General features: G+C 33.6%; 2 protein-coding genes across 2 annotated transcripts in view; both read right to left on the bottom strand.

Annotated features, from left to right (window-relative positions):
- Nucleotides 1-231: 231 nt before the first annotated feature.
- LOC119066283 (lipase member H-like) lies at nucleotides 232-1,645 on the bottom strand. Its single transcript, XM_037168651.1, has 5 exons — nucleotides 1,540-1,645; nucleotides 1,198-1,470; nucleotides 901-1,134; nucleotides 619-833; nucleotides 232-563 (listed from the first exon to the last, which is right to left on the bottom strand). The coding sequence occupies exons 1-5, from the start codon at nucleotides 1,574-1,576 to the stop codon at nucleotides 291-293; spliced, it is 1,032 nt and encodes a 343-aa protein (XP_037024546.1). The 5' UTR covers nucleotides 1,577-1,645; the 3' UTR covers nucleotides 232-290.
- A 7,799-nt stretch (nucleotides 1,646-9,444) lies between these two features.
- LOC119066281 overlaps nucleotides 9,445-25,847 on the bottom strand; it is a 43,007-nt gene continuing 26,604 nt past the window's right edge. The window contains exons 2-8 of the mRNA XM_037168647.1: nucleotides 25,404-25,556; nucleotides 11,010-11,856; nucleotides 10,761-10,891; nucleotides 10,522-10,692; nucleotides 10,232-10,454; nucleotides 10,029-10,171; nucleotides 9,445-9,941 (exon numbers count right to left, since the gene is read on the bottom strand). Of these exons, the coding sequence (XP_037024542.1) occupies nucleotides 9,768-9,941; nucleotides 10,029-10,171; nucleotides 10,232-10,454; nucleotides 10,522-10,692; nucleotides 10,761-10,891; nucleotides 11,010-11,856; nucleotides 25,404-25,556 (1,842 nt within the window). The 3' untranslated portion in view covers nucleotides 9,445-9,767. The remainder of the gene's footprint in view (nucleotides 9,942-10,028; nucleotides 10,172-10,231; nucleotides 10,455-10,521; nucleotides 10,693-10,760; nucleotides 10,892-11,009; nucleotides 11,857-25,403; nucleotides 25,557-25,847) is intronic.

Genomic DNA, 25,847 nt, shown 5'->3' with positions numbered 1-25,847 from the left:
CTAAATGTTATTGATACTACCGCATTATATTTAAAAAAATGTCCAAGTTGTAGCCCAGTTTTGGTGCACTAAGGAGCACAGTTTTTCCTATCAATCGCCCCAAAGGTAAAGTGTGAAGGATCGAGGAAAATACTATTGTTTAACGAGGGAAGAAATACAACGTTTGTCACAACGAAGGTATCCGAAGTTTCAGCAGAAGGTAAAATTTAATATTTTCTCGCTTGTGTTGTGAAAAATCTTCATGCTTAATTTCTTTCAAGCAAATCTTTTATTCAACTTTAAATTTTAACTTATCGCGGTCCATGAGCAAATGGCGATGCAGCATTTGTTGTTAAGAAATAAACGCTGCCGGCTGTAGCAGGACCATCTTGAATAGGCTCTCCTCCCAAACGTCTACTCGGTCCACTCACTACACAATTTCTTTCACGAATGTCATCCAAACCTCTGCACCGAATAGCACCAAAAATATGTACTGGATTTATTGACTCTACCATGAACGCACTTGCTCTATCGTGACCGCATTGTCCTGTAATATCCGGTCCACAACCAGGTTGAGCTGTTCCCTAAATATAACAATTTGCAGTGTTTCGGAATAACGTTTTTGTATTAAAATTATACCCAATTCGGATAGAAATTTGAATGCGCAACTGGGTGTTGGAAGCCGAGTCGACCTCCGTCTGTTATAATTGCTTCCACGTAATTAGCATCTGTGTGGTGAAGTCTATTTGCTGGATCATCTAACGAAAACAACGGTCCAGCGGGGTCATTTCCCACTATAAATTCTACTCTTCCTCGAGTCGTTCGCTTTCCCGCAGCACCAGCTACTTGTGCTCCTACAATATCACGACGTTAAACATATAGGTTGTAAGAGACGATATATGAGGAAAATTATATTTTCACCTAAAGAATGACCCAGGACGCCGATTCTAGAAAAAGGTAATCCGTTAACATTGAGGAAGTCAATGAACTGAGCAACCACATGACCAGCTTCGTTAACGCGATTTCTTGCAAGAACATAATTTATGGTTCCAGCTCCCGCTCCCCAATCAACAGTGAAAACGTTGAAATCGCCACGATTTATATATGCGTTCCTAATAGCCGCACCAGTTCCTGCATGTCCACCGCCGTTCCAGCCTTAGATTATAAATTAATCTAAATTAATCTATTAGATTTACTGTCGACATTTCGAATAAATACCATGTATTTGGAATCTAGTTTGATGATTGACATTAAAGTTGCTGCTGGCCAATTGACCATGGTTGTTAATTTGAATGACTTGAGCCTGAGTGGGATTGCTTCTGGTAAATAAACGGAAAATAATATCGTTGAATGCATTGAATAGTGGTGCTATCTCCTGTTGGTCATCGCTACTTCGAATGTCCACCAAGTGCATGTTGCCGTCATTGTCGCGCACCAATTGCCAATCCTCCTCTTCAGCATTTTTGCTATGATTAAGCGGAATAGCAGTAGCTTTAAAAATGACGAAATTGAATCTTAAATCGTTCCAAACGCTCAACGTTTTCAATTATTTGTAGTTACCAGATGCTACGATCAGTATGAAAGCAAACACCTTCATTATGACGAATGGAATATATATTGAATCAAATTGTTCAATTTTGATTGATTTTATATTCAAATTTATCTTATCGAGTTCACTCAGAGATTTGCGCTCCATTGTCTTTTACATTTCTATTAATTTGCTGGAGCCAATGGCTATAATCTTGTGATTATGTTATCACATTGACGCTTTTACTTATAGTAGAAATCTCGTAGAAATCATCAAACCAACACAAATGAATGTCGTCGAGCCTATTGTTAGAACTCCAACCAATATTGTTCGATAGATATCATGGGACCAAATCAGAACCAGGGATTCCACTTAATTGAACTTGATTGTCAATGTTGGTCTCCAACAATTTCTTAAATGATTTTAAAGATTATATTAGCATCAGCTACCAGACGTGTATTTTTTCAGTACAGGATTCATTCAAATTTATTGTCCTTTGAGTAACACTGTTATGTCCTCAGCAAAATCAACTATTTTTTAGCAGAAAATAAGCTTTTACTAGTTACCACACAAGAGAAATAATTCAGTACCTGTATGGGTTTGAAAATGGTCGAAAAAGGGTGACGGGAATTATGGATGTCACCAACGCACTTCAAGCAAAAATAGTGATCAGCTGCAGAAAGTACTCTATTTTATATGAAAATATTTTTATCTGCCAAGAACAATAATTTCTAACTTATCCCTCTAGAGCATTTTTGTTTATCTCGGTACAAATATTCTCGGCAGATAAAAAAGTGTTGCTAAAATTTTTATCTTGACGTGTGGTCATTAGCAATGCCCACACGTCTCGATAACAAGTTTGACAAGATGTGCATAATCTTATATTACAGTTGCATGACACACTGTCATGTTTCAGGACTCTATTTAGAGTAACACTCATGCTTGCAGTGCATTGATGTCATCTAAGTTAAGAACGTGGAATTTGTGACGTAATTTTTGTAAGAAAATGTATTTTTTGTGTAGAATCGATGTAAGCGTAACACCCTTTTCTGATATCGACTCTTTTGTAAGTAGAAAAATAGTAATTTGCATCACAAGAGACAAAATAGGACATTCGATATTTTTGACGTTACGCTTTGGCAAACTTAACTCCAAAACTTAACTTTCCTTTCGACTTTTTCACTAAAAAAAAAATTGACAACTTTGGGCTGCGAAAACAAAGCTCCTGTGAGTTTTTTCAGCTCGTTTTCAACAAACGTCTCTGCAATGGATTCTCTATGAGATTACCTGTTCAGACATACCTCACACGACGTAGTATGTCATGATTTGTCGATAGTATTTGCAAATAAAGTTGAAATTTTTTGTCGAAAAGTCTTAGTCGGGAACACTGACAGAGTTACTCTGCCCGAGTGAAGGCGAAGCTTGTGGAATCTCACAGCTGGACTCCTCAGCTATTACCTACAGTTAGCAGTAATGCCTTCTGTTCCCAAATGTCCGAGATATCAGTCAACAATATGTGCAATTTCATGCTACACTTTAAAAATTACTGAAGTACAACATTTTCGTTTTCAACAGATTCTACATAATTTCTAGATCCACAAATTTGACAGTCTTGATATTGAATGGTTTTTTGGTTTGTATCCCAGCCCACTAAACTGGTCGTTACATGTGTGCGACAAAGATTTTGACTGGGAAAAAATTCAAATATTTCATTCAATATAACAGCTGTTAGAATGTTTGGCACAAGAAATATCAGATCCGACATAAAACAAAAATGTGATAATACCTAATTTTTGATAGCTGTACTAACCCGAAAATCAAAATCAAGCTAGAGGCAAGGAAAAAATTAATTTTTGATTTTTTTTGCTGTTTTGGATTCCTTGGTCAATTCTAAGTACAGCCTGGGGCCAGGCCTTTTAAAATAGAAACAAAACGAAAATACGACCCACCCTACTAAATATTTTGGTAAAACTAAAGATTTTGTGTTGGTAAAATGGAAGTGCGGCATCCCTCGATGTTTCCTAATATAATCATACTTTTGACAAATGCTGGTCATGACGAAATTAAAAGAAGCTCAAATTTAAGGAATTAATATGTTTATTATTGGTTTATTAGTACAAAAAACGTTGCATTATAATACTTAAAGATAATAATTAAAACCCTGTCATTGTATACTGGTAATGGTAAAAAAAACAAACAATTTAATTACAAATACAAATTGAGAATATTAGGGAGAAATGAAAGTTGTTTTCTTGTTTCGTCGACAAATTATTACAATTTTTTTCTGCTTTCTTGTTTAAATAATAGAACTAAAATTAATCAGTAAAATAATGACGCTGTTTGACAAAAGTTACACAAAAAAAAGATTTTTTACTGTTTCTCTTTTGAAATAATATTTACCACACTTAAGTACCATAATAATTTCTTTCTTTCTTTTTTTTTATTCTCCATTTTGATGTGGTTAAGTTTAAGTTCATAAATAAATTTCAATTGCTAAAACAAAAATAAGTAAAAAAAAAGATTGGGGGAAGTAAAATTATTGTAGTATAATAAAACAAAATTGGACAGAACATGTTACGCAAATCATTAAAAAATATAAAAATATTTTTTTTTTGTTCTAAAAAATACGAGAAAAAAATAATACAACAAAATGGTTAAGTAAAAAGTAAATTTCATAAATTAAAAAGTTCATCATCGATATAAATAAGTAAATTTAAACATGATTTTGTTTCCTTCTTCTTTTCTAATTTTGATATAAATGGTTAAGATTGTTTCTTCAACATTATTTAAAAAATTAAAATACTGTGTAGTATCTTGGGGGGAGTGCTCTCTCGTTTTCATTTCAATTTCTTTCACCGATCCATCATGAAATTGTTAAATAAATCGGATTTACGCACTTTACATTATATGCCTCTTCGTTATTATCGTTAATTGAAGTAAAAATACTCTTAAATCAAAAAAAGAATAAAATTAGTTTAACCGAAAAAAAACTAAATGGGAAAACACATTGACTCATACGACCGTTTCGAACACTACAACAATAAACGATCTCGTTCCTGTCCTAATTCGATGCATCTCTGTTTACAACATAAAATTTCTTTCCGACTTTCGTTGATGTTCGTACGGCCTTCTAAAAATTACGAATTCATTTTTTATTAAACTGTGTACGCCCGCGCTAATGATTTTTAAGAGGGACAACTAAAATTAAATTAAATAACTTACACAGAAAGAATACTTAATTAATCACTATATACTAAAAACGAGAGTTAAATTAATTCCTAAACTAAAGCTGTTCGTAGTAAGTATATGTAAAAAAAAAACTGGTAATCAGATTGGTATACATCAAAATATTTAAAAAAAAATAATTCTTTCAATTGAGGGGGTTTGGATTTAAGTATATTAACCTTTCACTGACGGCAAGCATATCATAAGTCAACGAATCTTACATTCGATTTTATCTAAGTATTTTCGACACAGGATCAGACTGGCTCGAAAACTGCATGGGGTAAAGTAAAAGCCCTTCATTGCTCTCAATTCATACGAAAAATAAAAAGCCCTTCGGGGTGAATGACCATGACCCCAGTCCAGCCTGTTTCGACTTATTGAAATCTAAAATCTTTCACTTCATTTGCTTTAACATGCCATATAAAAAACGACGTTAGCTAGAAGTTCATTATTGATTTTTGTTGTCGATGTCGACACTGATGACATTGCCCTTTTACAGTGGGCAATGTCATCAGTGTGATAAAATAAGCGTTCCTAAAGCAGAGAACCGGTATAAACTTGTCAATATCTTGCGTAGAGAGGTTGACATTCGATCAATAATCGTGTGTTCACTCAATCCAAATGTACAACCGAAATCGAATATTGTCACGTTTGATAATTGTCATTCCCCATCCGCGTAATAAGGGTGATTAATAGTAAGTATCTAGTAATCACAACGCACATATTGCAGTGTTTGCTACTATGAGTTACGTTTGCGATATTAGATTACGTCCTTGCTTGGAACTTTTTATTTTGTCAAGTGTGGCGTTTACAGCTCGAGCCGAAGGCGATGGTACAACAAAACAAGGCAAAATACAAAGCTCTAAACAGTTACGCAATTTATTTTAATCACTATTGGGGGTTTAACGCTCATGTCAATGAAGTAATGACTCATTTCCTAGGGGGAAATGAGTAAAAATTAGTACTACGGACGGATCTACACTTCTAAAATGTCAAAACTATGCAAAGTTTGAACTTAATTGATTTATAGATGTGGCTTAATAACTGATCCACGGATACTATCCTATAATAAGAAGGTGTAAATATGTATGCGTTGCATGTTAATACCTGATAGAAATTCTGCACAATTTTGACATTCTCCAAGTTTAGTTTCAACAAAAAAGCATTGAGAGTACATCAATTATTCGACAACATTCACTAGCGAATTTTTGAGAGTTTTAACAAGGCTACCCATATAGGTAGAAGAGGGTAGAAGAGAGATGGATAATGAACTTTTACAGTTGTCAATTAACGAAAAAAAAATTGCTGCACGCGTCCGATGGTGGAAAATGAAAGGAAATGAATTTTTGTTTCAAATAATTGTGATATTCGTTGATTTGGAGCGCATCCATAATTGTTTCCATATTTTTCCCGAGCACTAGTTTTATTTTGTCGAAAATAATGCTTGACATCTGAAAAGCACGCCTTTCAGCCCTGAAACGTCTAAAAAACATAGTTGGATTGGGAAATTTTTTGTTTCGAAATTTTTCAAGCTGTGGTCAGTCTATCATTCATATGGGGGTATAAGCTTTCTTGGCAAATGTAAGCTTGGTTTTTAATTATTTTCCGACCTTTGACAATGAAATTATTTTAAAGGTTGGTGGATGGTTGTAATAGGTATGTGCAGTGTGTATATAATTAATAATGTTATCGAGATTCCTTGCTATCACTCAAAATGGTTATTGAGATTCTCTGCAAAAATGACATGTCATGACAATCAAAGGATTTTAAATTAAAATAAGATAAAAAAAACACAGAGGAGTTTACAAATAAATATTATACTGAAAGGAGTGAAAATAGAGAGACAGAGCAACGAAAAAAAATAATCACCTGGGTTACGTTTAATACTCGAGTGTCAATTAAATAATTTTTTGTTTTCTTTTGCTTCTTTTTTATATCAGAAAAAAACTCAATTTCCACTTCATTAGAGAGCTTTGAAAGTTTTTTGTTTGTTTTTTTAAATTTAAGGAAATTGATTTTCTTTCTTGTCGTAAAGTTTTCTATATTTAAGAACGCGAGGCGAATACTATTTTTTTCGATAAATGTTTAAATTTACGTTTTTTTTTTTGAGAAATTGGTTATTGGTTTTAAGGAAGAAATTTTTTTCTTGGTAATTATTTTCGTTTTCTAAACTTTTATGTGAGAGAAATTGATGCAGAGTTTAATTCGTTTTATAATATTGTCCAAATAAATAATTGTTTTGCTTTGCTTTTTGTTTTTTTTTCTTCTTTCTTTTGTTCATCTGTAAATCTCAAAATTGTTTCAACATCCTAGCCTAAATTGTGTAAAAATATATTGTTCTCATATATTTTAGTATGTACATGCCTTTAAATGTCTACATTGTTAAATCATTTTTTTTCATCATTAATTTTATGCACTTCTATCAAGTATATATATAGAGTATATAAGTTAAATGTCAAAAAAATGAGTATTTTTTTACAATTATAAATTTGAAAAAAGAAATTTAAATTTTCCTTCCTTCGTTTTGATTAGAGAATTTGTTCAACGAACATTTTATTTTGTTCTTTTTAAGTATTTTCATGTTGTTTAAATTCTACACTTCTTCTATTCCATCTGTTCTTCATTTGTTAAGTTTAAACGTTAGATCATTTTCTGCTTCTGTTAAGTCTAAATCCTAAGAATTTTAAATTAAAAAAAATCGTTTCATCATTTTCTTAACTTAGAACAAGCAATACACACGCATAGTTATACGTATATTTAGAAGACTATTATAAAATGTGTTCAAAGAAAATGAAAATTTCTTTTCTTGGTGTATATGTGTATGTGTGGTGTGTGCATTATAGCTTTAAATTATTATTTTTTTCCTTTTTAGAAAAATATATAATGCGTTTTTACTGAGTGACCTAAGTAATGTCTAATTTGATTCATTAATTTCTTTTCTTATTTTCTTTTTCACGAGATTCTTTTATGTTCTATCACATCCGTTTTTCTTCATTTTTTTTTCTTTTGCTTGAGGCAAGAATAATTTTTCATTAATATTAAAATTTGTTCGAAAACTTTGATCATGGTTTTGGTGGTGTTTCAATACTTAAACAAAAAAATTGAATAATTTAATATAGGCCAAATTGTCTGAATTGTCTATACTTATGATTGTTCATTTTGTTGGGCATGGTTGCTGGCCATTGAATAAATCAGAATGCAAGATTGTCTTTTGATAAAACATTTAGGAAACTTTTGAAGGAGTCGTCGAATGTAGTGGTGGAAATCTTAGAAAGTTTACCGGTCTTATCGCTAGCGACTCTATGTAGTATCACCAAAATCTATATCGTAATTTGTTTCAGATGTTTAGCAACAGGAGACCAGGAGACAAACATGAATGCATGTCATAGTTATACACTCGCGTATTGTAAAAATGTTGTATGTATGAGTGAACCAGCTGGAGAAACAGCTGACTCAATTGTGCCGAAACATCATACACTGAGAATCACTTAATTGACTGAGAACGTCGATGACTTTTAAAACTCTGATAAATCTGCTCCAACCTACTGTAAAAACGATTTTTGACAAGACGAAAACAACAGAGCATCCTCAGAGCCATAACCTCAACGATTTTGTGAACATTTTGTCAACAATCATTTTTTTTGGTTATGTTTCTATGTATAACGTTTTCACAACTGAAATAACCATGGAACAGACGTATGGTGACACGGCTTTAGGTTTTCAATTCAATGACAAAATATTTTGTTGTTAGGCACTAGATGTGTGGATGTGTGACAATACACATCATGTGTCAAAAAAAGCATTTATCATCGAGTTGTGTACAACGTTTTTCGCAATAAACTTGTTGCGAAAATGGAACTTTCTCAACTCAGTGACAAAAAATAAAATTTTTGTTGTGTTTTCGGTTGGTTCATTCTAAAGAAACACATTTGACAGTTCTGTAAGAGTTCTAAAAGTCATCGATGTTTCAAATTAATCAAGTGGTCTACGATATTTTGGCGCAAAATTCGAATACGTCCTAGCGTCAAATTCAAATTTTACGCCAAAATATCATAGACTTGGAAGCACTTAATTGACTAGGAATATCGGTGACTTTTAAAACATTTAAAAATTTCCTATTCATGAAGACTTTGAAATTTCGATTTGAGCCTCATCATTAATCCAAAATGATTCAAAGACCTATTCCTAATACACTTTGGAAGAAAGGCATTGAAAGAATTCAATTGTTCTGGAAATAGTTTTAGAGTCAATCTGGGTCCTGGTTGGCTATCATGCGAAATTCAGTTTATAATGACTTTTGACTGATTAACATTTTGAACGGAGAGAAGCTCTTCTTTGTGCGATACATTCATTACTGAAAAGAAGTCAACAAAACATCGCATTGAAACACTATTTTCAGTGAATTTGGACATTGGAGTTCGACCTTTTAGACTGACGAGTCATCCAAAAAATGCACTGAGATGGATTCACCGTATTACAATGTCATTTTGAATTTGAAATGATTTCCTTGAATTTTCCAATAGATTTCACAGGATGCCATTCCTACTTTCGAAGGAATTACAACAACAAGAGCAAAATTCGATTCACCGCGGCTCTATCTAAGTTATTCCATTAAGTTCATTTCGTTTGTTCTGACAAATTCAATGCGAGTCAGCGCCAGCGCCCGATTATGGATTGGGAAATGCAATAAATCAAATTGAAAACAATCGTTATAAGTTTGCTAAATTGATAATTTCAGCTCTACAAATTCCATTTCAAAATCACACCGATTTCACATTACGTATGACGAAATTATTACACAAAAAAAAATAATTATTCGAATTAATTGAGTATTCATCAGTGTTTTGTGGTTGAGATTCATAAGTATTTTTTCTAGATCATGCGACCGGTTACATTCGTAAATTATTTCATTAAACGCATATTACCTCGACCTGTCCAATATTATCATCGATTCAAATCGACATAACTGGATTCGTTGCTATTTATGTTTGACTTGACTGCTGGTTTAAAAAAAACGTAAAATTAGTCAGAAGAATTAATCAGCTGCAAATTGCGTAGCCACTAAATTTAAGGGTATATTCGATGCATCAACATCATTTTCGGGTCCGCTGTCATCACCAGTAACCAATTCTTCACCGCTAGGTAACTGCACCTCTTCAGCCGATCCATCGGAATAGTTTTGTGAGGCACGCAAGAAATGTGAGTAATGCTGTAAATCGATCGGAAAAATCAAATGAAAATCCGTCCGCAAATAGCAGCAGCAACGCCACCCACAAAAATTCTAATTCGTACTTACCGACATTGGAAAATGTGGTGTGCCACCACGCGCTACACCACCTAAGGCAATTAATAAATTGTGGTTTTGTAGTGCTTGCAAATCCGAATGATCTTTAGCATCCATTCCATCCTGTTCCATTGAACTGTCGTGGGCCTTGGATCCTGTGAAACGAGAACAGTTGAAACGCGATTCGAATTACAATTCGGAATTTCATCACTCACTTCGTCTGCCAGATTTATCGCCTTTGGGCCGTCGCCGTCGTGTATGTATAGTGTCTCGTCTCATCGAATGCGGACGATTGACTCCATGCAATTTGAAATAAAGGCCGCACGCATTACACACCATTTCACCGCGCAGATTACGTCGCCAAATTGTTGTGGTCAATGTACCGCAATTGGTGCAAGACATATCCTTCTGCTGTTGGGTGTTTGAATTTTTTCCATGCTGAAATTGTTGGATTACGGAATTAGAGATATGGATGCGTCTCTTACGCAAATATTTTTCGACTTACCTTTCCTCCGTCATCGACATTATTTGACCAGGAGTTATGATTTCCGTTATTGTATTCAGTTGTCACTATATCGGAAGGTATTGTTGGTTCATTGTCGGCGTTGTCGAAAGGTGCTTTACTCGGACACGATTGCTTCCGTCTACCAGTTGCCTTTTGTGAGTTCAACTCATTCTATTCGATCACGAAAACATTGAGAAATAATGGAACAAACTGCGTTAGTACAGAAGAGCAATAATTACCTTTATCAATGACATCGGTTCATTTGAATGACCTCCAGTAATTATAAGGGATGATGGAAGCGGTAGACCTAGTGATCTGCAATTGATCATTTGTCGCAGCAGTTGAGTAGCTTCATTTCCACCGCCATTCACTGAAAGAAAAGCAAAAATTATGCTACGAACGAACTCTAGTCGATGCAGGCTAATATCTACTTAGACCAAAATGAAAGTTTAAGTCAGCAGGAACGCTAGACTAGAAATCAATTTTACCTGTCGTTCGGGCCAACGCTTGCCACAGTTGTGTGGTTGCTGGATCCGTTCCATGGTCTTCTGACTTTAAACTGTCCGGTGTTTCTCGTCCCGAATCAACGATTTGCTTGTGATTGAATTTCGAATCGTCAGAATCTTGTGAATTTATGTCCATCTGTAATCGGCCGGGATCGGAACTATCGTTGCTATCACTTTGCTGGCTAAGTTCGTCCGGAATTTCCTCTTTAACGCGTCGTTTAATAACCGTTAAATCGGCAGAATGATAGTTCTTCCGACCATCCCGATGCGGTGACGCCTGTTCGTCGACACTGATTTTCTGTCTTTTCACCGACAAATCCATTTCTTCGAGACTTGTAGAACGTTTTAGATTTATCACAGTTGAAGTAATACTTTGCGGTTGAGATTGGTCCAGTACGCTGGGCGATTGAGGATTAGAGCTTGGTGGTGAAATTATTACTTTCTTGCTGATGTCCATCAATACAGCAGCCGTTTCCAATTGTTGCTGCAGCTGGCTCAGACTTTTCATTTGAATGATGGGCGGTTTTTGTTGATTTGAATTGGATCGAGTTTGGATATTATTTGCAATCGTTGATGTTTTCGCTTCGATTGGAATCACAGACACTGAATTAGCTTCCAAATGGTTAATATGATTTTTACTGAGTATTGAGGTAACTAATGATGATTGGTTTTTTTGCTGTTGCTGTTTTTGATGATGATGGTGGTGATGGTGATTGCTGCTGGTATTTCGCAGTTCGGTCAATGCGGCAGCGGCTGTATGCTCAGATGCTTTTCGACACGACGGTGACAGCAATTCGTTTAGACTGGCCGATGTCTTAGCTAACACATCCTGCAATTAAGCGGAAGAGACAAAGGTAAATAAATCGAAAAATAATTAATTGAAAGCAAATGTTACTTTAATTACTAATCCATGTGATCATTGCCGATCGATTTAATAAATATTCTCGGTTTCGTATTTTCGTTTTATTTGATAAATCATCAAATCGTCAATATTTTTGTTTATCATCATATTTCGATAACAGAACGGGGAACATTATAAATTTCTCGGAATGACATAAATAGTTAAGTCATCATTCATTAAACGAGATTTTTGATGAGATGAGAAAATAAAAATAAAAATTTTGCTTCGACCACATAATCTTCGTTTTGTTGAATTATTTTTTTTTCTATTTCATTTTATATTATTTCTCTGAATAGTATCAAGCCAAGAAGACTACAACGATTATGATAAAAAAAAAATCTTCTCCTTGCATTATGTATAAAACTCAGATCAATTCGTCTTAGTTCTGATTTGCCTTATAACAATACTTGTATATATACATCGATCGCTGGTGCCTTCGTTTATATGTAAACATATATGTCGATCATGATCTTCGAGGAATTAGTCACATTGATTCTTCTTAGAGTTTATGAAGGCTGGATGTTATAGATACGGTGTATAGATACAAAGACAAACTTTGAAAAATATTGTAAATCATAAAATTATCGAAAAACGAAGCAAAATTTATAATTCAAAGAATTTGTTACGGAATTTTCGGATTGTGAATAGTTAAGATAAGGCCGAAAACTCACGAGAAATTTTGGATCGACAGTTTAGCTGGTGATGAATATCTGATTACAATGGAAAATACAGCATAATTGTCGATCCCATCAACTCAAAATTGCTAGTGTGTTTGTGGCCTAAATCTACAGAAAGCCGAAAGGCATGAACTTAAACGACCAACCATTTTTTTTTTGCTATTTACAATCACAATACGAGGTAGTGTGACACGCATTTCAGGTAGGAAAAGTATCATTTTCCGTCCTGTTGTGAGGAAAAGCTTACAAATGAGTGTGAGAAAATGAAAACAAAGTAGAAGAAATTGGTCGATGTTGACGGAAGTGCAACCAACTGAAGTAATTTTTAAAGAAAACATTTTTTCCTAGTTCCTATTTGTTGTCAATAAATGAAGAAAATGTTGAGTGAGTCGAAATATCTTCAGCATTACTACCCGATTTGCCTTCAAATAGTACAAGTGCATGGAGTAGTGATAAGCAAAACTGGATGAATTTTTTCTTAGAACATCGACGTTCGTACAACTTAAAATAACTAAATTTACATTTCAGAATCTAAACTAAATTAAGCTCTCGGTTAAACGAGCTACAATCAACTTTATAGCTCATTGTTAATAAATAGTTTTTTCAGACAATGTGGTTTCGTGGTTGAAATAAAGCCAACGCTACTACCTCTTATCGAACCATAAAAATATATCAACACAAGTTAGTCAGATTTAAAATGAAGCCGGAATGAGTCAAGCTTATCAAGCAGATTTACACAAATGTATTAACCAAAATCTCTCAAACAAAATGATAGAAAAAAAATAATTTGAAATAAATGTAACTTCCATAGAACAATACATAAACAAAGCCAAACCTACATTATCTTCTGTGTATGGAGACTTACGTTATAGATTGTAAGAATAAGAAGAAGAAAAAAAAACCCACGAGCATGTCCCGCCGAAGAAAACGATTCAAACGAATTAAACAACGAGTAATTTTTTCTCGAAAAAAAAGTGTTGATTGATTACTTGAAAATTCATTTGTTGTGCCTATTTATTTATTTATGAATGTTGTGTATAAAAATATATAGTTTTTTTTTGTTGTGCTGTTGAACACATTTACGCCGTGATATCCATTTATATACAAGAACACGTACGTACATAATAGCGGTTTCAATGGTTAAACACATTTCATGAAAATTTAACCTTGATCTTGGTCAAGAAACTTTGATTTGGATAAAAATGGATTTGTAATCGTTATCGTCTATACATATCAATTGGATTGATGGTTGGTTAATACGTTTATTGGGAAGTTAACACAACCTATACCAAATGATGCTTGAAATCAAAATTACAGTGATAAAGAGAGATAGAACGAGAAATCGTTGTTCAATAGATCTATATACTAAGAAATAAAAACTATGTACCAATCCTGTTGGTATATCTACTACTGGCACAAAACTTTGTCTCCATCTCTATGATAATGATTTTTTTTCTCCTCTCTTTCGTTAAGACAAGAATTTTGTTTGCTCATGGCATTAAGAAAATTATTACAAATAAATTAAAGTGTAATCAAAATTAGAAAGTGTAGTGTGGTGAATTATGCAATAAACGTCTGAATGTATGAAATTCGTTAGAGTTGAACCGAAAATAACTTTTGAAAAAGAAAAAAAAAATCATTCGAAGAGTATGGCGAGCGATGATTTGATTTAATTTCCCAAAAATTAATTAACTCTTAATTGTCGTTATGCAATTGGTAATGTGGATTATTCTTCAATACGTCCAATTTAATTTCATTTTCAATTAAAGCGAAATTTCAAAAAAAAAATCAGATTAAATGTCGAAAATGTTTCTATGATTTGATTATTCAAATTAATTTTTATGATTTTTGTTGTTGCCAATATTTCCATCTTCCTCATTTCATCGGTAAATTCGTTAATCATCGCATGCTATAATGCATCAATTTCAGGCATTTATTTTCATATGCATTGTGATCGGCCGGTTTTTATTTTCGAACACAATATTATTCCTGACATTCGGTCATGAATTTTGCAATTTAACGCAAGAGTGGAAAAATATATCAATTATGGCACATCGCGATGTTATTGTATCGCTTCGAAAGCTGCATTCCTTTGGAATTCTATCTGTATGGATTTTTCAGAAGTATTTTGTCAAAACGTTGATTAAAAAAATAATTTTTCCATTTCGCATATTAAACTTTAGGCTGAGTCAAATTTGGTAGTCTGATAGCCCACACCACATTTTCTATTCCATCTTACCAAGACAAAAAAAACCTCACCCCTAATACAATAGGCGACGTAGCTCGCGACGTAGTTGAAAATCGTGTTAATGCATCGGGCCAAAAACGAGAGTTTTTCTGTAGCCGTTTAACTTTTGCTTATCTTTTCTATAGTGAACGACATCTCAAATGTCTCACTGTCAAATTTTTCTGAGAATTTTATTGTGTCATTGCAAATTCACAATGACATTCTCTGAAAAAAATGAGATGTCGTTCACTGTAAGCGATTCAATATAGAAACTTTCTCATGAAGCGCCAAATTAGCTCAAATCAATCAGATACGCAGATTACTATTACGGTTCGATCGATTTTTCAGTTTGATTGAGAGAGTATTGCTCCTCTAACACCAACTAAAGGTCACGAAGGTTATATGTACTAGATGCAGGACTTGGATTTGCTAAGGTTGCTAAAAATTTCCAGATTCTGCTAAATTTCTCCAATTATTTTTTTTAACAATTTAGGCAGATTTAGCAAATCAATTTACCAAAGATAGGCCCTGAAAAGATGCTAGTACTGCTTAATTTACATAACGCTTTCTAAACCATTTTGTTTTACCTGTAGCAGGACAATGAAAGTGCACTTTTTTAGTGTGAAATAGATATTGGAAAAGAAAGTGCAAACGACATCACGACGAATTTTCTTCAGCACTTCCTTCTACGAATAAAGTCAGCCATTTTATTCCATATCAGTTTATTCTATCACATAAGAAGACTCTTTAGAGCTTTAAAATGATTAGTTTTGAAACTAATTCGCCCACAACGACCAATTGATGATAGAAGACATTTTAAGATTATGTCCGTCAACTATCTATCAACATAACACACTGAAGTTTTACTAAGAAAATCTCGGACTGAGAACAAAACATATTATGAATTGATTGAAACAAGTCATGTGTTATCGACAACGATGAGAAAAATGAGCGACGAAACCTGGCCACTCTTGTCTTATGAAGTAAACCGAGTAGTAAACCGAACGAAGTAAAAGAGTTTATATCAAACACTTAACTATACTTTAAACAAAAGAAGTAAAAGATTGATCGTTGTCAAGAGGCAATCAGAAGGAGCCCATTAGATTATATTTTCTCACATTAGCCGGGCCAATACTTTTATTTTAATTCATATTAAGTCATATATCATATATCATAAAATACGTTTACTATGCTGGTGCATGTAATAAGACTATTACATGTATAGGCAATAGCCTTTACATCACTCGCATAGTAAAACGTCGTACTACACACGGAAAATAAAGTGATATCTCGTATCACGATGAGTAAATGTATCTCGGGCTAAAGCCCTCGGTTACTTTTACTCATCTGGATACGAGATGTCACTTTACTTCCCTTGCATAGTAATGTACTATCGCTCGATTTTGTAATAGTACATTACTATGCAAGGGAAGTAAAGTGATATCTCGTATCCAGATGAGAAAAAGTATCCGAGGGCGGCAGCCCGAGGTACTTTTACTCATCGTGATACGAGTTATCACTTTATTTTCCGTGTGTAGTACGACGTTTTACTATGCGAGTGATGTAAAGGTTATTGCCTATACATGTAATAGCCTTATTACATGCACCAGCATAGTAAAATGTATGAAATGTTAGCAGGAAACGGAAAATACTGAAATGTTTGTAACGCTTGATAGCAAGATAACTTGAGTAATTCTGAACCGATTTTCAAAAATTTAGTTTTAATCGACGAAGAATTAAATTCCTGAGGTCAAATTCGTAGATGGTCAATATCGACCTGCTGATCTGGGAGTTATTCCAAAAAGAGTTTTTTTTTTCTAGTTTCTTGATAGCACGAAACTTAAGTAAATCTAAGCCGTTTTGGAAATTTTGGTTTTAATTGACGAGGAATAAAAAGCATTTTTGTCTGGCTTTCGGATCTCACGATATCTCGAGAAATCCGGAACCAATTTTGGAACTTTTGGTTTTATTCGATGAGAAATAACATTTTTGTTTTCAATTTCGAATATATTCAATGTTAGACTCATGCTCTCTGAGTAATTCCCAAAAGCATTTTTGTCTGGCTTTCGAATTTCACGATAACTTGAGAAATCCTGAACCAAATTTGGAAACTTTGGTTGTATTCGACGAAGAAAAACGTTTTTGGGTTCCAGTTCGTAGCTTAGTACTCATGATCTTGAAGTAATTCCCAAAAGCAATTTTATCTGGTTTTTGATTGCACGATAACTCGAACAATCCTGAGCTTATCACTGGTCGGTGCTGTCGGTGCTACAGTTAGCATTGTACAGGTAAGAATCCAGTGTGTTTATCAGTAGTCATTGCTAATTTTCCTCATTTCAATAAAAAAAATCAATTTACTTTAATTTCCCTAAATTTAAAAGGGCAGTCAAGGGACCCAACCCACAAACAGTGGGGCCTAGTTTATGAAGGCTTTGAATATTTTATCAATGGATATCGAGCTTTAGGTAAACTAACGTTTGTAATCGGTTTCGCAACATATTATGATGGATTTTTTGGCCTTTCGGTGTTTTTTGGTATTCCATCTAGGTGCGTAAAAGTGCGTAGCTAGTACATTATTTTACTCCTCAATTATTTTAACTAATCCTTCAGATGTTTATAAGCAGATGAAACGATATAATCTTGGTTCAATTCTCGAATCTTACAGCTCGTTAATAAGTAGATGTTTTGAATCGGTTAAACATAAAATGGAAACGCATACAAAAAACAATGTGATTGTCATTACCAGTGCTTTCGTGGTCATTTATTTTGCGTTGATTTGTGTAATTTAGTAAAAATAATAAATTGACTACGTGGCTTTGCTATATAAAAAATAATTATAGGATTGACAAATTGAGCCGAATTTACGTTAGGGTTGGAGTCATTCGAAAAGCAAATGGAATCATTTTAATTTAAATGGAAATGTTATAGCCCCGTTATATTCAAATTATACCATATTCACCGCATAAAAGTCAATAGAGCTGTTCATCAGAGTTATTACTTATAAATCGTGTGTGTATTATGGATCAATAAACTATGAAATACATAACGAGCCATTTAAAAACGCTTTTATCATGAATTATTCGGCCCCATCGTTAAAAGTTGTAATATGCGCTCGTTTGTTTCATTAAAATGAACCAGCGCTTATATGCTGACATGCATTTGTGTATCGTATTTTGCAAGTCGACCATTCGAATTTGTTTTGATTAAAACCACTCGCACTTCAAATTCACAAATCTAGTTAAATGGAGTTGCAGCAAATGGTTCTACGGATTTAACGGTAATATCAAAACTTTATCGGACTCATTAGTGATCTGAACTGTCTAAATTGTGGAGATTTTATAGAATTCCAGTTCCATTCATCAGATTACTTGACTGAAATTTCGAAGTTGTAGTTAGTTTTGAATTCAATCATGAAGTGTTTCACCCAGCTGTACAAAGTTACTGATATAGTTAAATTCATTAAAATCAATCGATTAAGATGTCTTGGTCATGTACAAAGAATAGATGAGGAACGAAACTGCTAAATTCCAATCCTGATGGTAACCGAAGACCAGAAAGACCAAAATTAAGATTGAGGTTGAGTTGGATCTAAACGCGCTAAGAGTGAGCGATTAAACGTTGGCGTGGAATAGTTCCGATTACAGTAAAATGCTTGAGGAGGCAAAAACCAGTAGTCGGTTGTAGTGCGCGCTTAAGTAAGTCGAGTAAGATTTGAATGAATTTGAATTGTGTAAAGCTTTCATGTAAGTTTGAAAAATTTGACATTGAAATTGAAAGCGATTTAGTGCCTGGTAGCAAAACCATTCTTGGGAGCAGTTCTAACATTAGATATCGTAATTAAATAGAAAATGAATATTTACCGCCACATTACTAGCGGGTGTGGCGTATTTGTCATTTCAAAAGGTTTCTGGAATGGAATAATGATTCAATCCTCATGAGCCTTTCATAACGTTCCATTGATCAGTTTTCAAGGAAATTTCCCGCCACTTCCTGCCATAACCTACCTTGTGCGTACTGACAATATTTTACAAATTAAATCACCATTAAATTTATCCTCTATATACCACTGACGGTCGATAAAGAACAAAGCAATTTTTTTTTGTATGAATAAATATCTTGTCACACCTCATTGTCAGTCATTACCATTAATAAAATGAAAATAGGCGACCAATAAAGTTAAATCATTTTATAATACAGCACCGATTAAGAAATCGTCATGATTAAATTAAAATAAATTATTTTCGCACAGACTCTCAGAGATATTAGGCCTGAACACCATTGAATGGATAAAAATTTTACGAGAAAAAAACATTAATTTTGTTACAACAATTAAATTTGCTTCAGCCGAAATACCAGACTCCACCTTTTATACTTTAAGTGGATTTTATATTATCGAGGTACCATATCTCCTCTTGCATGTGGCATCGCCAATGTTAATATGGTAATGTTGTATAGCAAAGTGTTGTAGAAAATGTGTGATGAAATTAAAAGCATAACGTTGTTTCGAAACTTTCGACCGTATATACCTTGCTTTTTTTAGTTCGATTGTTATCACAGGCCCATATCAAAACGAAACTTTTTCGTTTAAAATAGAAAATTTCATAAATTCAGTTTTCATTGTAAGTTTTTTATTTCTTTGGTAAGAATTGTTGTGATATCGTGGAGTGATTTTAATGGTTCAAAGTCAAATTAAGCCATCGAATATTTGCTAATTCTATTAATGTAAGTCAGATATAGTTTTTCAGTGCTGAAAAATGTTTATTTTAGTAATCTGTGCAGGGAGTAACAAAGTCTGTTGCTTCATCTTAATTATAAATCAATAAATCTATTACTTCATTTGCATAACGTATATCCTAGTGTTTGATACAAAATCTATCCCTTTAATATTTTTATTTGCTATATAAGAGAACACTATCCAGAGCTCACCGTTTATTCTTGTCGCCGTAGTCGACAACAGATGACTAGGCAATTCTATAAAGTTAGTTTGTCGCGATTGTCAGTAAGTTTCTTTAAACTCAATTTTTGTAAACATAAAGTCTTTTGATGGCGAGCTTTGTTTTAATCGATTGAAATGCATCTTTTGTTCCGATGTTATTTCATTTCACTTTAATCATTTGATTGAAATAACATCAAAATCAGTAGCTTGTAATTGGTGTTATAATAGGAAAGCTGCCCTTGCCGTATCGCGCCCAAAAAAATAATGAGAGAATTTAATTGAGTTAAATCAACGAAAGGTATTACACTGTTCAGTTGTTATAATAATTATACCACTAGTGACTGTTTCGTAGAAATAATAAAAGAAAACAGAAGTTGATCGAAACAGCAAAGAACAACACAATGTATATACACCCAAAAGTAACGTTAGAAATAATCTTAATTACAAAGAGCAAAGTATTGTTTGTTTGTCCAACCAACATCTACGAGACATTGTTTTTAATACTCATAACAGTCGCATAACTTTCAAAGATTTTGATTGACTGAAATTAACGTTTTCGGGTGTGTCAATTCAGAAATCTTTTAAATAATGATAGGAAATTGCCGTACATTTTTTGTATAATTTACAGTGTCTCTTTTGTACATTATTTTTAAATCCATTTCCTTTGCTGTTCCAAACCAAAATTTATATGGAAAAAAAAGTAAATGAGTTTAACAACGCTTTACAGAAAACCTATCGCATGACGGCGACGATTCGGTTAATTTCAGCATAAAATAAATTTCATGCTCAAAATGTATGCTCACTTTTTTCGGCCAACAATTTAAGCCAAATGTCGTTAATTTGTAATTAAACAACTTGTTGTCGGGTTCCATTGTGTATAAGTATATTAGGTCGGTGCAGATAATGTGTGTGTAATTTTGTTGTCCACCGACATTATCCGACTTATCAAGTTTCTTTTCACCATCAGTACGAAATGACAGGAAAAATCTGTGTTTATTCTAAGCGATTTTGGTAATTTATTCTATGTCCAAACAGGCGGTAAATATGTGTACATGCTTTGGGTCTTCGAGTAACCAATTTCATTTTAAAATGTTTCTTTAAGAATATATGAAAATGTGCCGACTGTTATCGATAGAGTCGATAAAGTAAGTGAGGAATCTTCCTTTCATTTATTAAATGACCTGCGGAAAAACAACAGAAAACGTAGCATTACACTGAAAGGATCTTAAGTAGAACAAAAATTGGACGACAATGATTAAAATGACAAAATAATAAACTTGTGAGCTGTAAATACGATTTTGTCTAAATATAACGGACAGCATCGTCACCATTATCACAGCTCGCTGGATTAATGATTTATTGTATCAATGTTGGAAACACATTAAGACTCTCACAACAATCTCAGAAACGGTTAGTCATCTGCTATAGACAAAGATGATTAGAGTTAGCGAAGACCTCCGGCTATATTGTTCTTTTATGTATCGAAATGAATAATAAGAATATTGAAGTGATAGATTGTGTATCGAACGCTAGGATATAATTTACACAACTGAAGTAAGAGATTTCATAATTTTGTTGCGACACGATCCTAAAAGTAAAAAGAAGTAATAGACCGTTTCCAGACTACAAATACGACAATTCGTCATTTTTAAACAAACACAAATTTGATTTTAACAATCTACAAAACTACGTTGAAATGGCTGTTACATAGAAGTACGTGATGATTCTAGGTTTGACGACAATTCAAAATTGTCCACTTGCTCCAACACGACATATCAAAATGATAAACCAATAAAATGGTACAATGTATGATTACCGGAAGAAATTTCGTAATTTTATTGATATTTTGATGATTTAATCGTTTCAGCATCAAACAGTTCTGTATTTACATAGAAAAAATTACTGAAATTACTAAAACAATAAATAATGCGAAGTTGCGTGAGTTATATCTCTAATCAATAAAGTCCTAAATTTTCCTCTGCGTAGAATCTATAAGATTTGAATAAGACGCAGTACAGTACATCGTAAATTTATTCTATTTCCTCGAAACGCAAAAAGTTAAAACATTTAGGGGACCATACGTAGCATTTTCTCAAAGGCAAATGACAAATTTTAACTGCTTCGATTCAACCTGCAAAGACTTTGTGGGGAACAGTATCCCAATCGGTAATAAAATTAGAATTTGGAAAATATTTTACGTTACATTTATGAACTGAAGAAAATTGATTATTGGTGAGTGAAATATATTAAAAATGTGTGATAAACGGTTGTGAATTAAGAGTTGTCTAAAGTAGAGGTCCAACACCGACAATGGGTCGAGGGGAAAACCACTCTTTTTTATTGATGTGATTAACATGATTAACCAGTGATTAACATGATGATGAATTGGTGATTTACCAGCGTTTGACCAGGGGAATCGTCACAAAACTACAAATAAACGTGAAATATAGCGGTTAATCAATGTTAATCACCGATTAACCGTTTGGATTCACAACACTTATGTTTCTGATTAACACATTAACTGATTAACCATGTTAATCACAAAATAGTGGTTTACCCCTCGAAATGGGTATGGCCGAACTTTGACCATGATTTATACCAAGAAAGGGTATAGCCCTCAGTATAGCCGATATATCTTAAGATTGGGTCGAGAAATTAAGAGTCAATTCGCCAAAACTTCAACCAAGTTGTATGAAACATGAAAACAAGCCATCAGCGATTTTCGGCGGGTACACAGTGATCGATTCAGGTGATCCTCCTGAGTCATTTGCAACAAAAAAAAATCCTCGAAATAATTATGTTTTCACGCCAGAAATCATGAAAAAATGTACTGCGCGAGGGTGACCAAAATAGTTTTTGTTGCATATCACCAAGAATACGTAACGCATTTATCTGAAATTATGGTCATTGGTAGAGGTGTTGACGCCGCATAAGCTGGCCTTTGTCGAATTTTTCGTATTCGTACATTTGTGAAAATTTTCCAAATCCTTCCGGTAAGTGGCTAAAGTACAAAATATGATTCTAATATGCTAGTAAACACTTGATACAGTGCCGCACTGGCCATACTAGGAAGTCTGGAGATACCCGAGGAACATATGACACAATTGAATCAGTTGGTTTTGTTTCAAATTTTATAGGCCCTAAACGAAATTTCCCGAAGCGTAAGGTGCCAGTAACTGTAGCCCTGATTTAAAATTGTCACATACGTCAGAAAAATTGAAATAGACGCGAAGAAAAGTGGAATTATAGAGAATTTTTGTGTTAGTATACTTCAATCAAAATTGAAGCTCAACGAAAGTCGTGCCGCGGTAGGTTCATGGTGTCATGGATAGTAGAGGTCACTACCTACCCAACGACACCCATATCTTCGAAGTCTATCGTTGTAACTTTTTGAAAACACTCTGGAATTTTTTCCCCCTAAAATAGCTACTGCACCACATACACGAAAAATTTCGAAATGTTTTAAAGGCCAGCTTATGCGGCGTCAACACCTCTACCAATGACTATAATTTCAGATAAATGCGTTACGTATTCTTGGTGATATGCAACAAAAACTATTTTGGTCACCCTCGCGCAGTACATTTTTTCATGATTTCTGGCGTGAAAACATAATTATGTCGAGGATTTTTTTTTTGTTGCAAATGACTCAGGAGGATCACCTGCATCGATTACTGTGTACCCGCCGAAAATCGCTGATGGCTTGTTTTTAAGTTGTTCGAAATTTTGGCGAATTGACTCTTAAGGGTTAAATTGTAGAAAATACGATAGGTTCAACACCGAAAATGGGTTAAACAGCCTCGATGAAGCGGGTAACAGTGGCAGAGTCGTTGTGTCGTTGCGTCATTTTGCGACAAAGTGGTTCAACGAAAAAGTGATAGTTGAGAAAATTCTAAATTAGATTTTTTGTTTTGATGTGGTTGATTGTGATGATTTTTCGTTTTCTTTCGTACAAAAGTATGAAAATTTGTGATTTTATTATCAATAATAAGCTTACAACATACTATGTAGTAAAATTCGTGTATAGTGTTCTCCAAAAAATTAAAATCCGTGTTCAATGTTCTCATAAACATAAAAATCCAAGGCAAATGTTCTCCAAAAATTTCCTATGATTGATTGAAATTAGATTTTCTCAGTTCACCAGGTTTGTGCTGTTGCGAGCATTAGCTATGAACAATTGCGGGCATTAGCTAGGAACACTTTGAATATTATTTTGCATAAAAACCTCAACCCAAGCTAATTTTAAGCCTCAAACCAACCTGATTTAAATTAGATTTTATCGTTTCAGACAAGGTTTGAGTTGTAGTGAGCATTACTTAGGAATATTTTGATTATTTTTTGCATTCAATCAATTTAATCCAATTCTAAAAACTTCTCTCATTCAAAAATGTTGCGCTAAAAAAATTCCAAATCTTACGACAGAACCACTTTGTCGCATTTTCTCATGTCGAAAATTTCCGTCTCTGCCACTGTTACCCGCTTCATCGAGGCTGTTTAAAATGGGTAAGGTTGAACTTTGACCATGATTTTTGACTAGTTCGGACTAATAGAGATTATTCAGATTGTAATGGCCCGATTCCAGGAGATGAAACACATGTTTTCGGACCCTTTCTATCTCTCAGATTAATCTTCCCCAATTTACGTATACTTCACCATAAGATACGGCTAGACGTTCCCCATTGTGTTTTGTCATATCGGGTGTCTCAAATGCGATGATCCAAAATGATTACAATCAGCGGCTTAATGCGTTATTACTTTCTTGAGCACCCATTTCGTTACAGATTTAATTGATGACGGTCAAAATTTTGCCGACAGAAATGCCGATAAAAATATCCAGTAGAAAAGCACTTTTCAAAAGCCGAACATAAAAAGCTCATTTAACATAATTCGAAAATTAATTACATTCAATTTCATGTCTTTTTTTTCTCGTCTCCCAATTGATTAATTTAAATCTTAATTTCTTTGACATTCGTATAACAACCACATCGTCCAATAAGTAATGATGATAAAAAACTGACCTAAACATTTTCGTTTATTATTTACGTGTGAGATTATGCATAAATAAATAAAATAAAGAAAAAAAATTACAGAAAAAAAATTAATAAAAAAGCGAAAAATAAACTTTATTAAACGAATGAATCATTTCAATAATTTTATGCAAAGTAAATACACGACTGTCGACTCTATAATGGAATATGAATTATGAGCTTGTTGTATGCTGTATGCCTACCACTCTATCGACATTTAATTCGCATGGAGAAGTATATATATTGGATATGGACAGATACTTCGTTGTTGTTGTTATTTATTTATAAATACGACAGGCACTCAACAACATTTTTTTTAACTCCAAACAATGTGAATGACTGATTTTTCGAAGATATATTCGAAATCATGGCGTAAATTGTTTTCCCAAAGACATGATAATTGAATGATAATTTTTGCATGAGATTGTTGGCTATTCAACCTGAACAATTTAACCGAGTCAACAGAAAAACGTAAAGTTGAAATTACTATTTTACTTTTACCGAGATGAGAACTTAACATTCATGGTCGAATCCTATACACACACAGAACCAGAATGTATGTTTGATAAGAGGAGAAGGTAACAAAATATTCATAAGAACAAAGAACATACCTGCGGACTTCCCGTGAGTTTGTTTGCAAATTGTAAAAAATTCTGCAGTTTTCTTTGTGTTCGTTGTGCATCCTCCCGAAAACGATGGCATGTGTCCAATTGGTCTCTACATTTTTTACACACAACGGCTGGTAGACCATCAGTTGGTGACACCTGAAATTTTTGAACAAAAGAAAAGATAAAAAAAACGTTAACTTAAGTCTTTTGAAATGGAGATTCGTGTATACATCATATGTATGTGGTAGGACTATACACATAGTCATTGTCAGTATTTTGTTTATAAATTGGATCGCACCTCTTGATTATGTTAAATTTAATAAATTTAATAATTTAAATTTATAATGACTTAGGTACCACCAAATGTTACACTAGACCTACATGATGTTTTTAAATTTTTTTTTAACACATTTCGCCTTTTGTTTTTTTTATATTTTTTCATGGTGG

This window comes from Bradysia coprophila, chromosome IV (assembly GCF_014529535.1).
Source record: "Bradysia coprophila strain Holo2 chromosome IV, BU_Bcop_v1, whole genome shotgun sequence".
Lineage (NCBI taxonomy): Eukaryota > Metazoa > Arthropoda > Insecta > Diptera > Sciaridae > Bradysia > Bradysia coprophila.
This window is presented reverse-complemented; position numbering and strand designations above follow the sequence as displayed.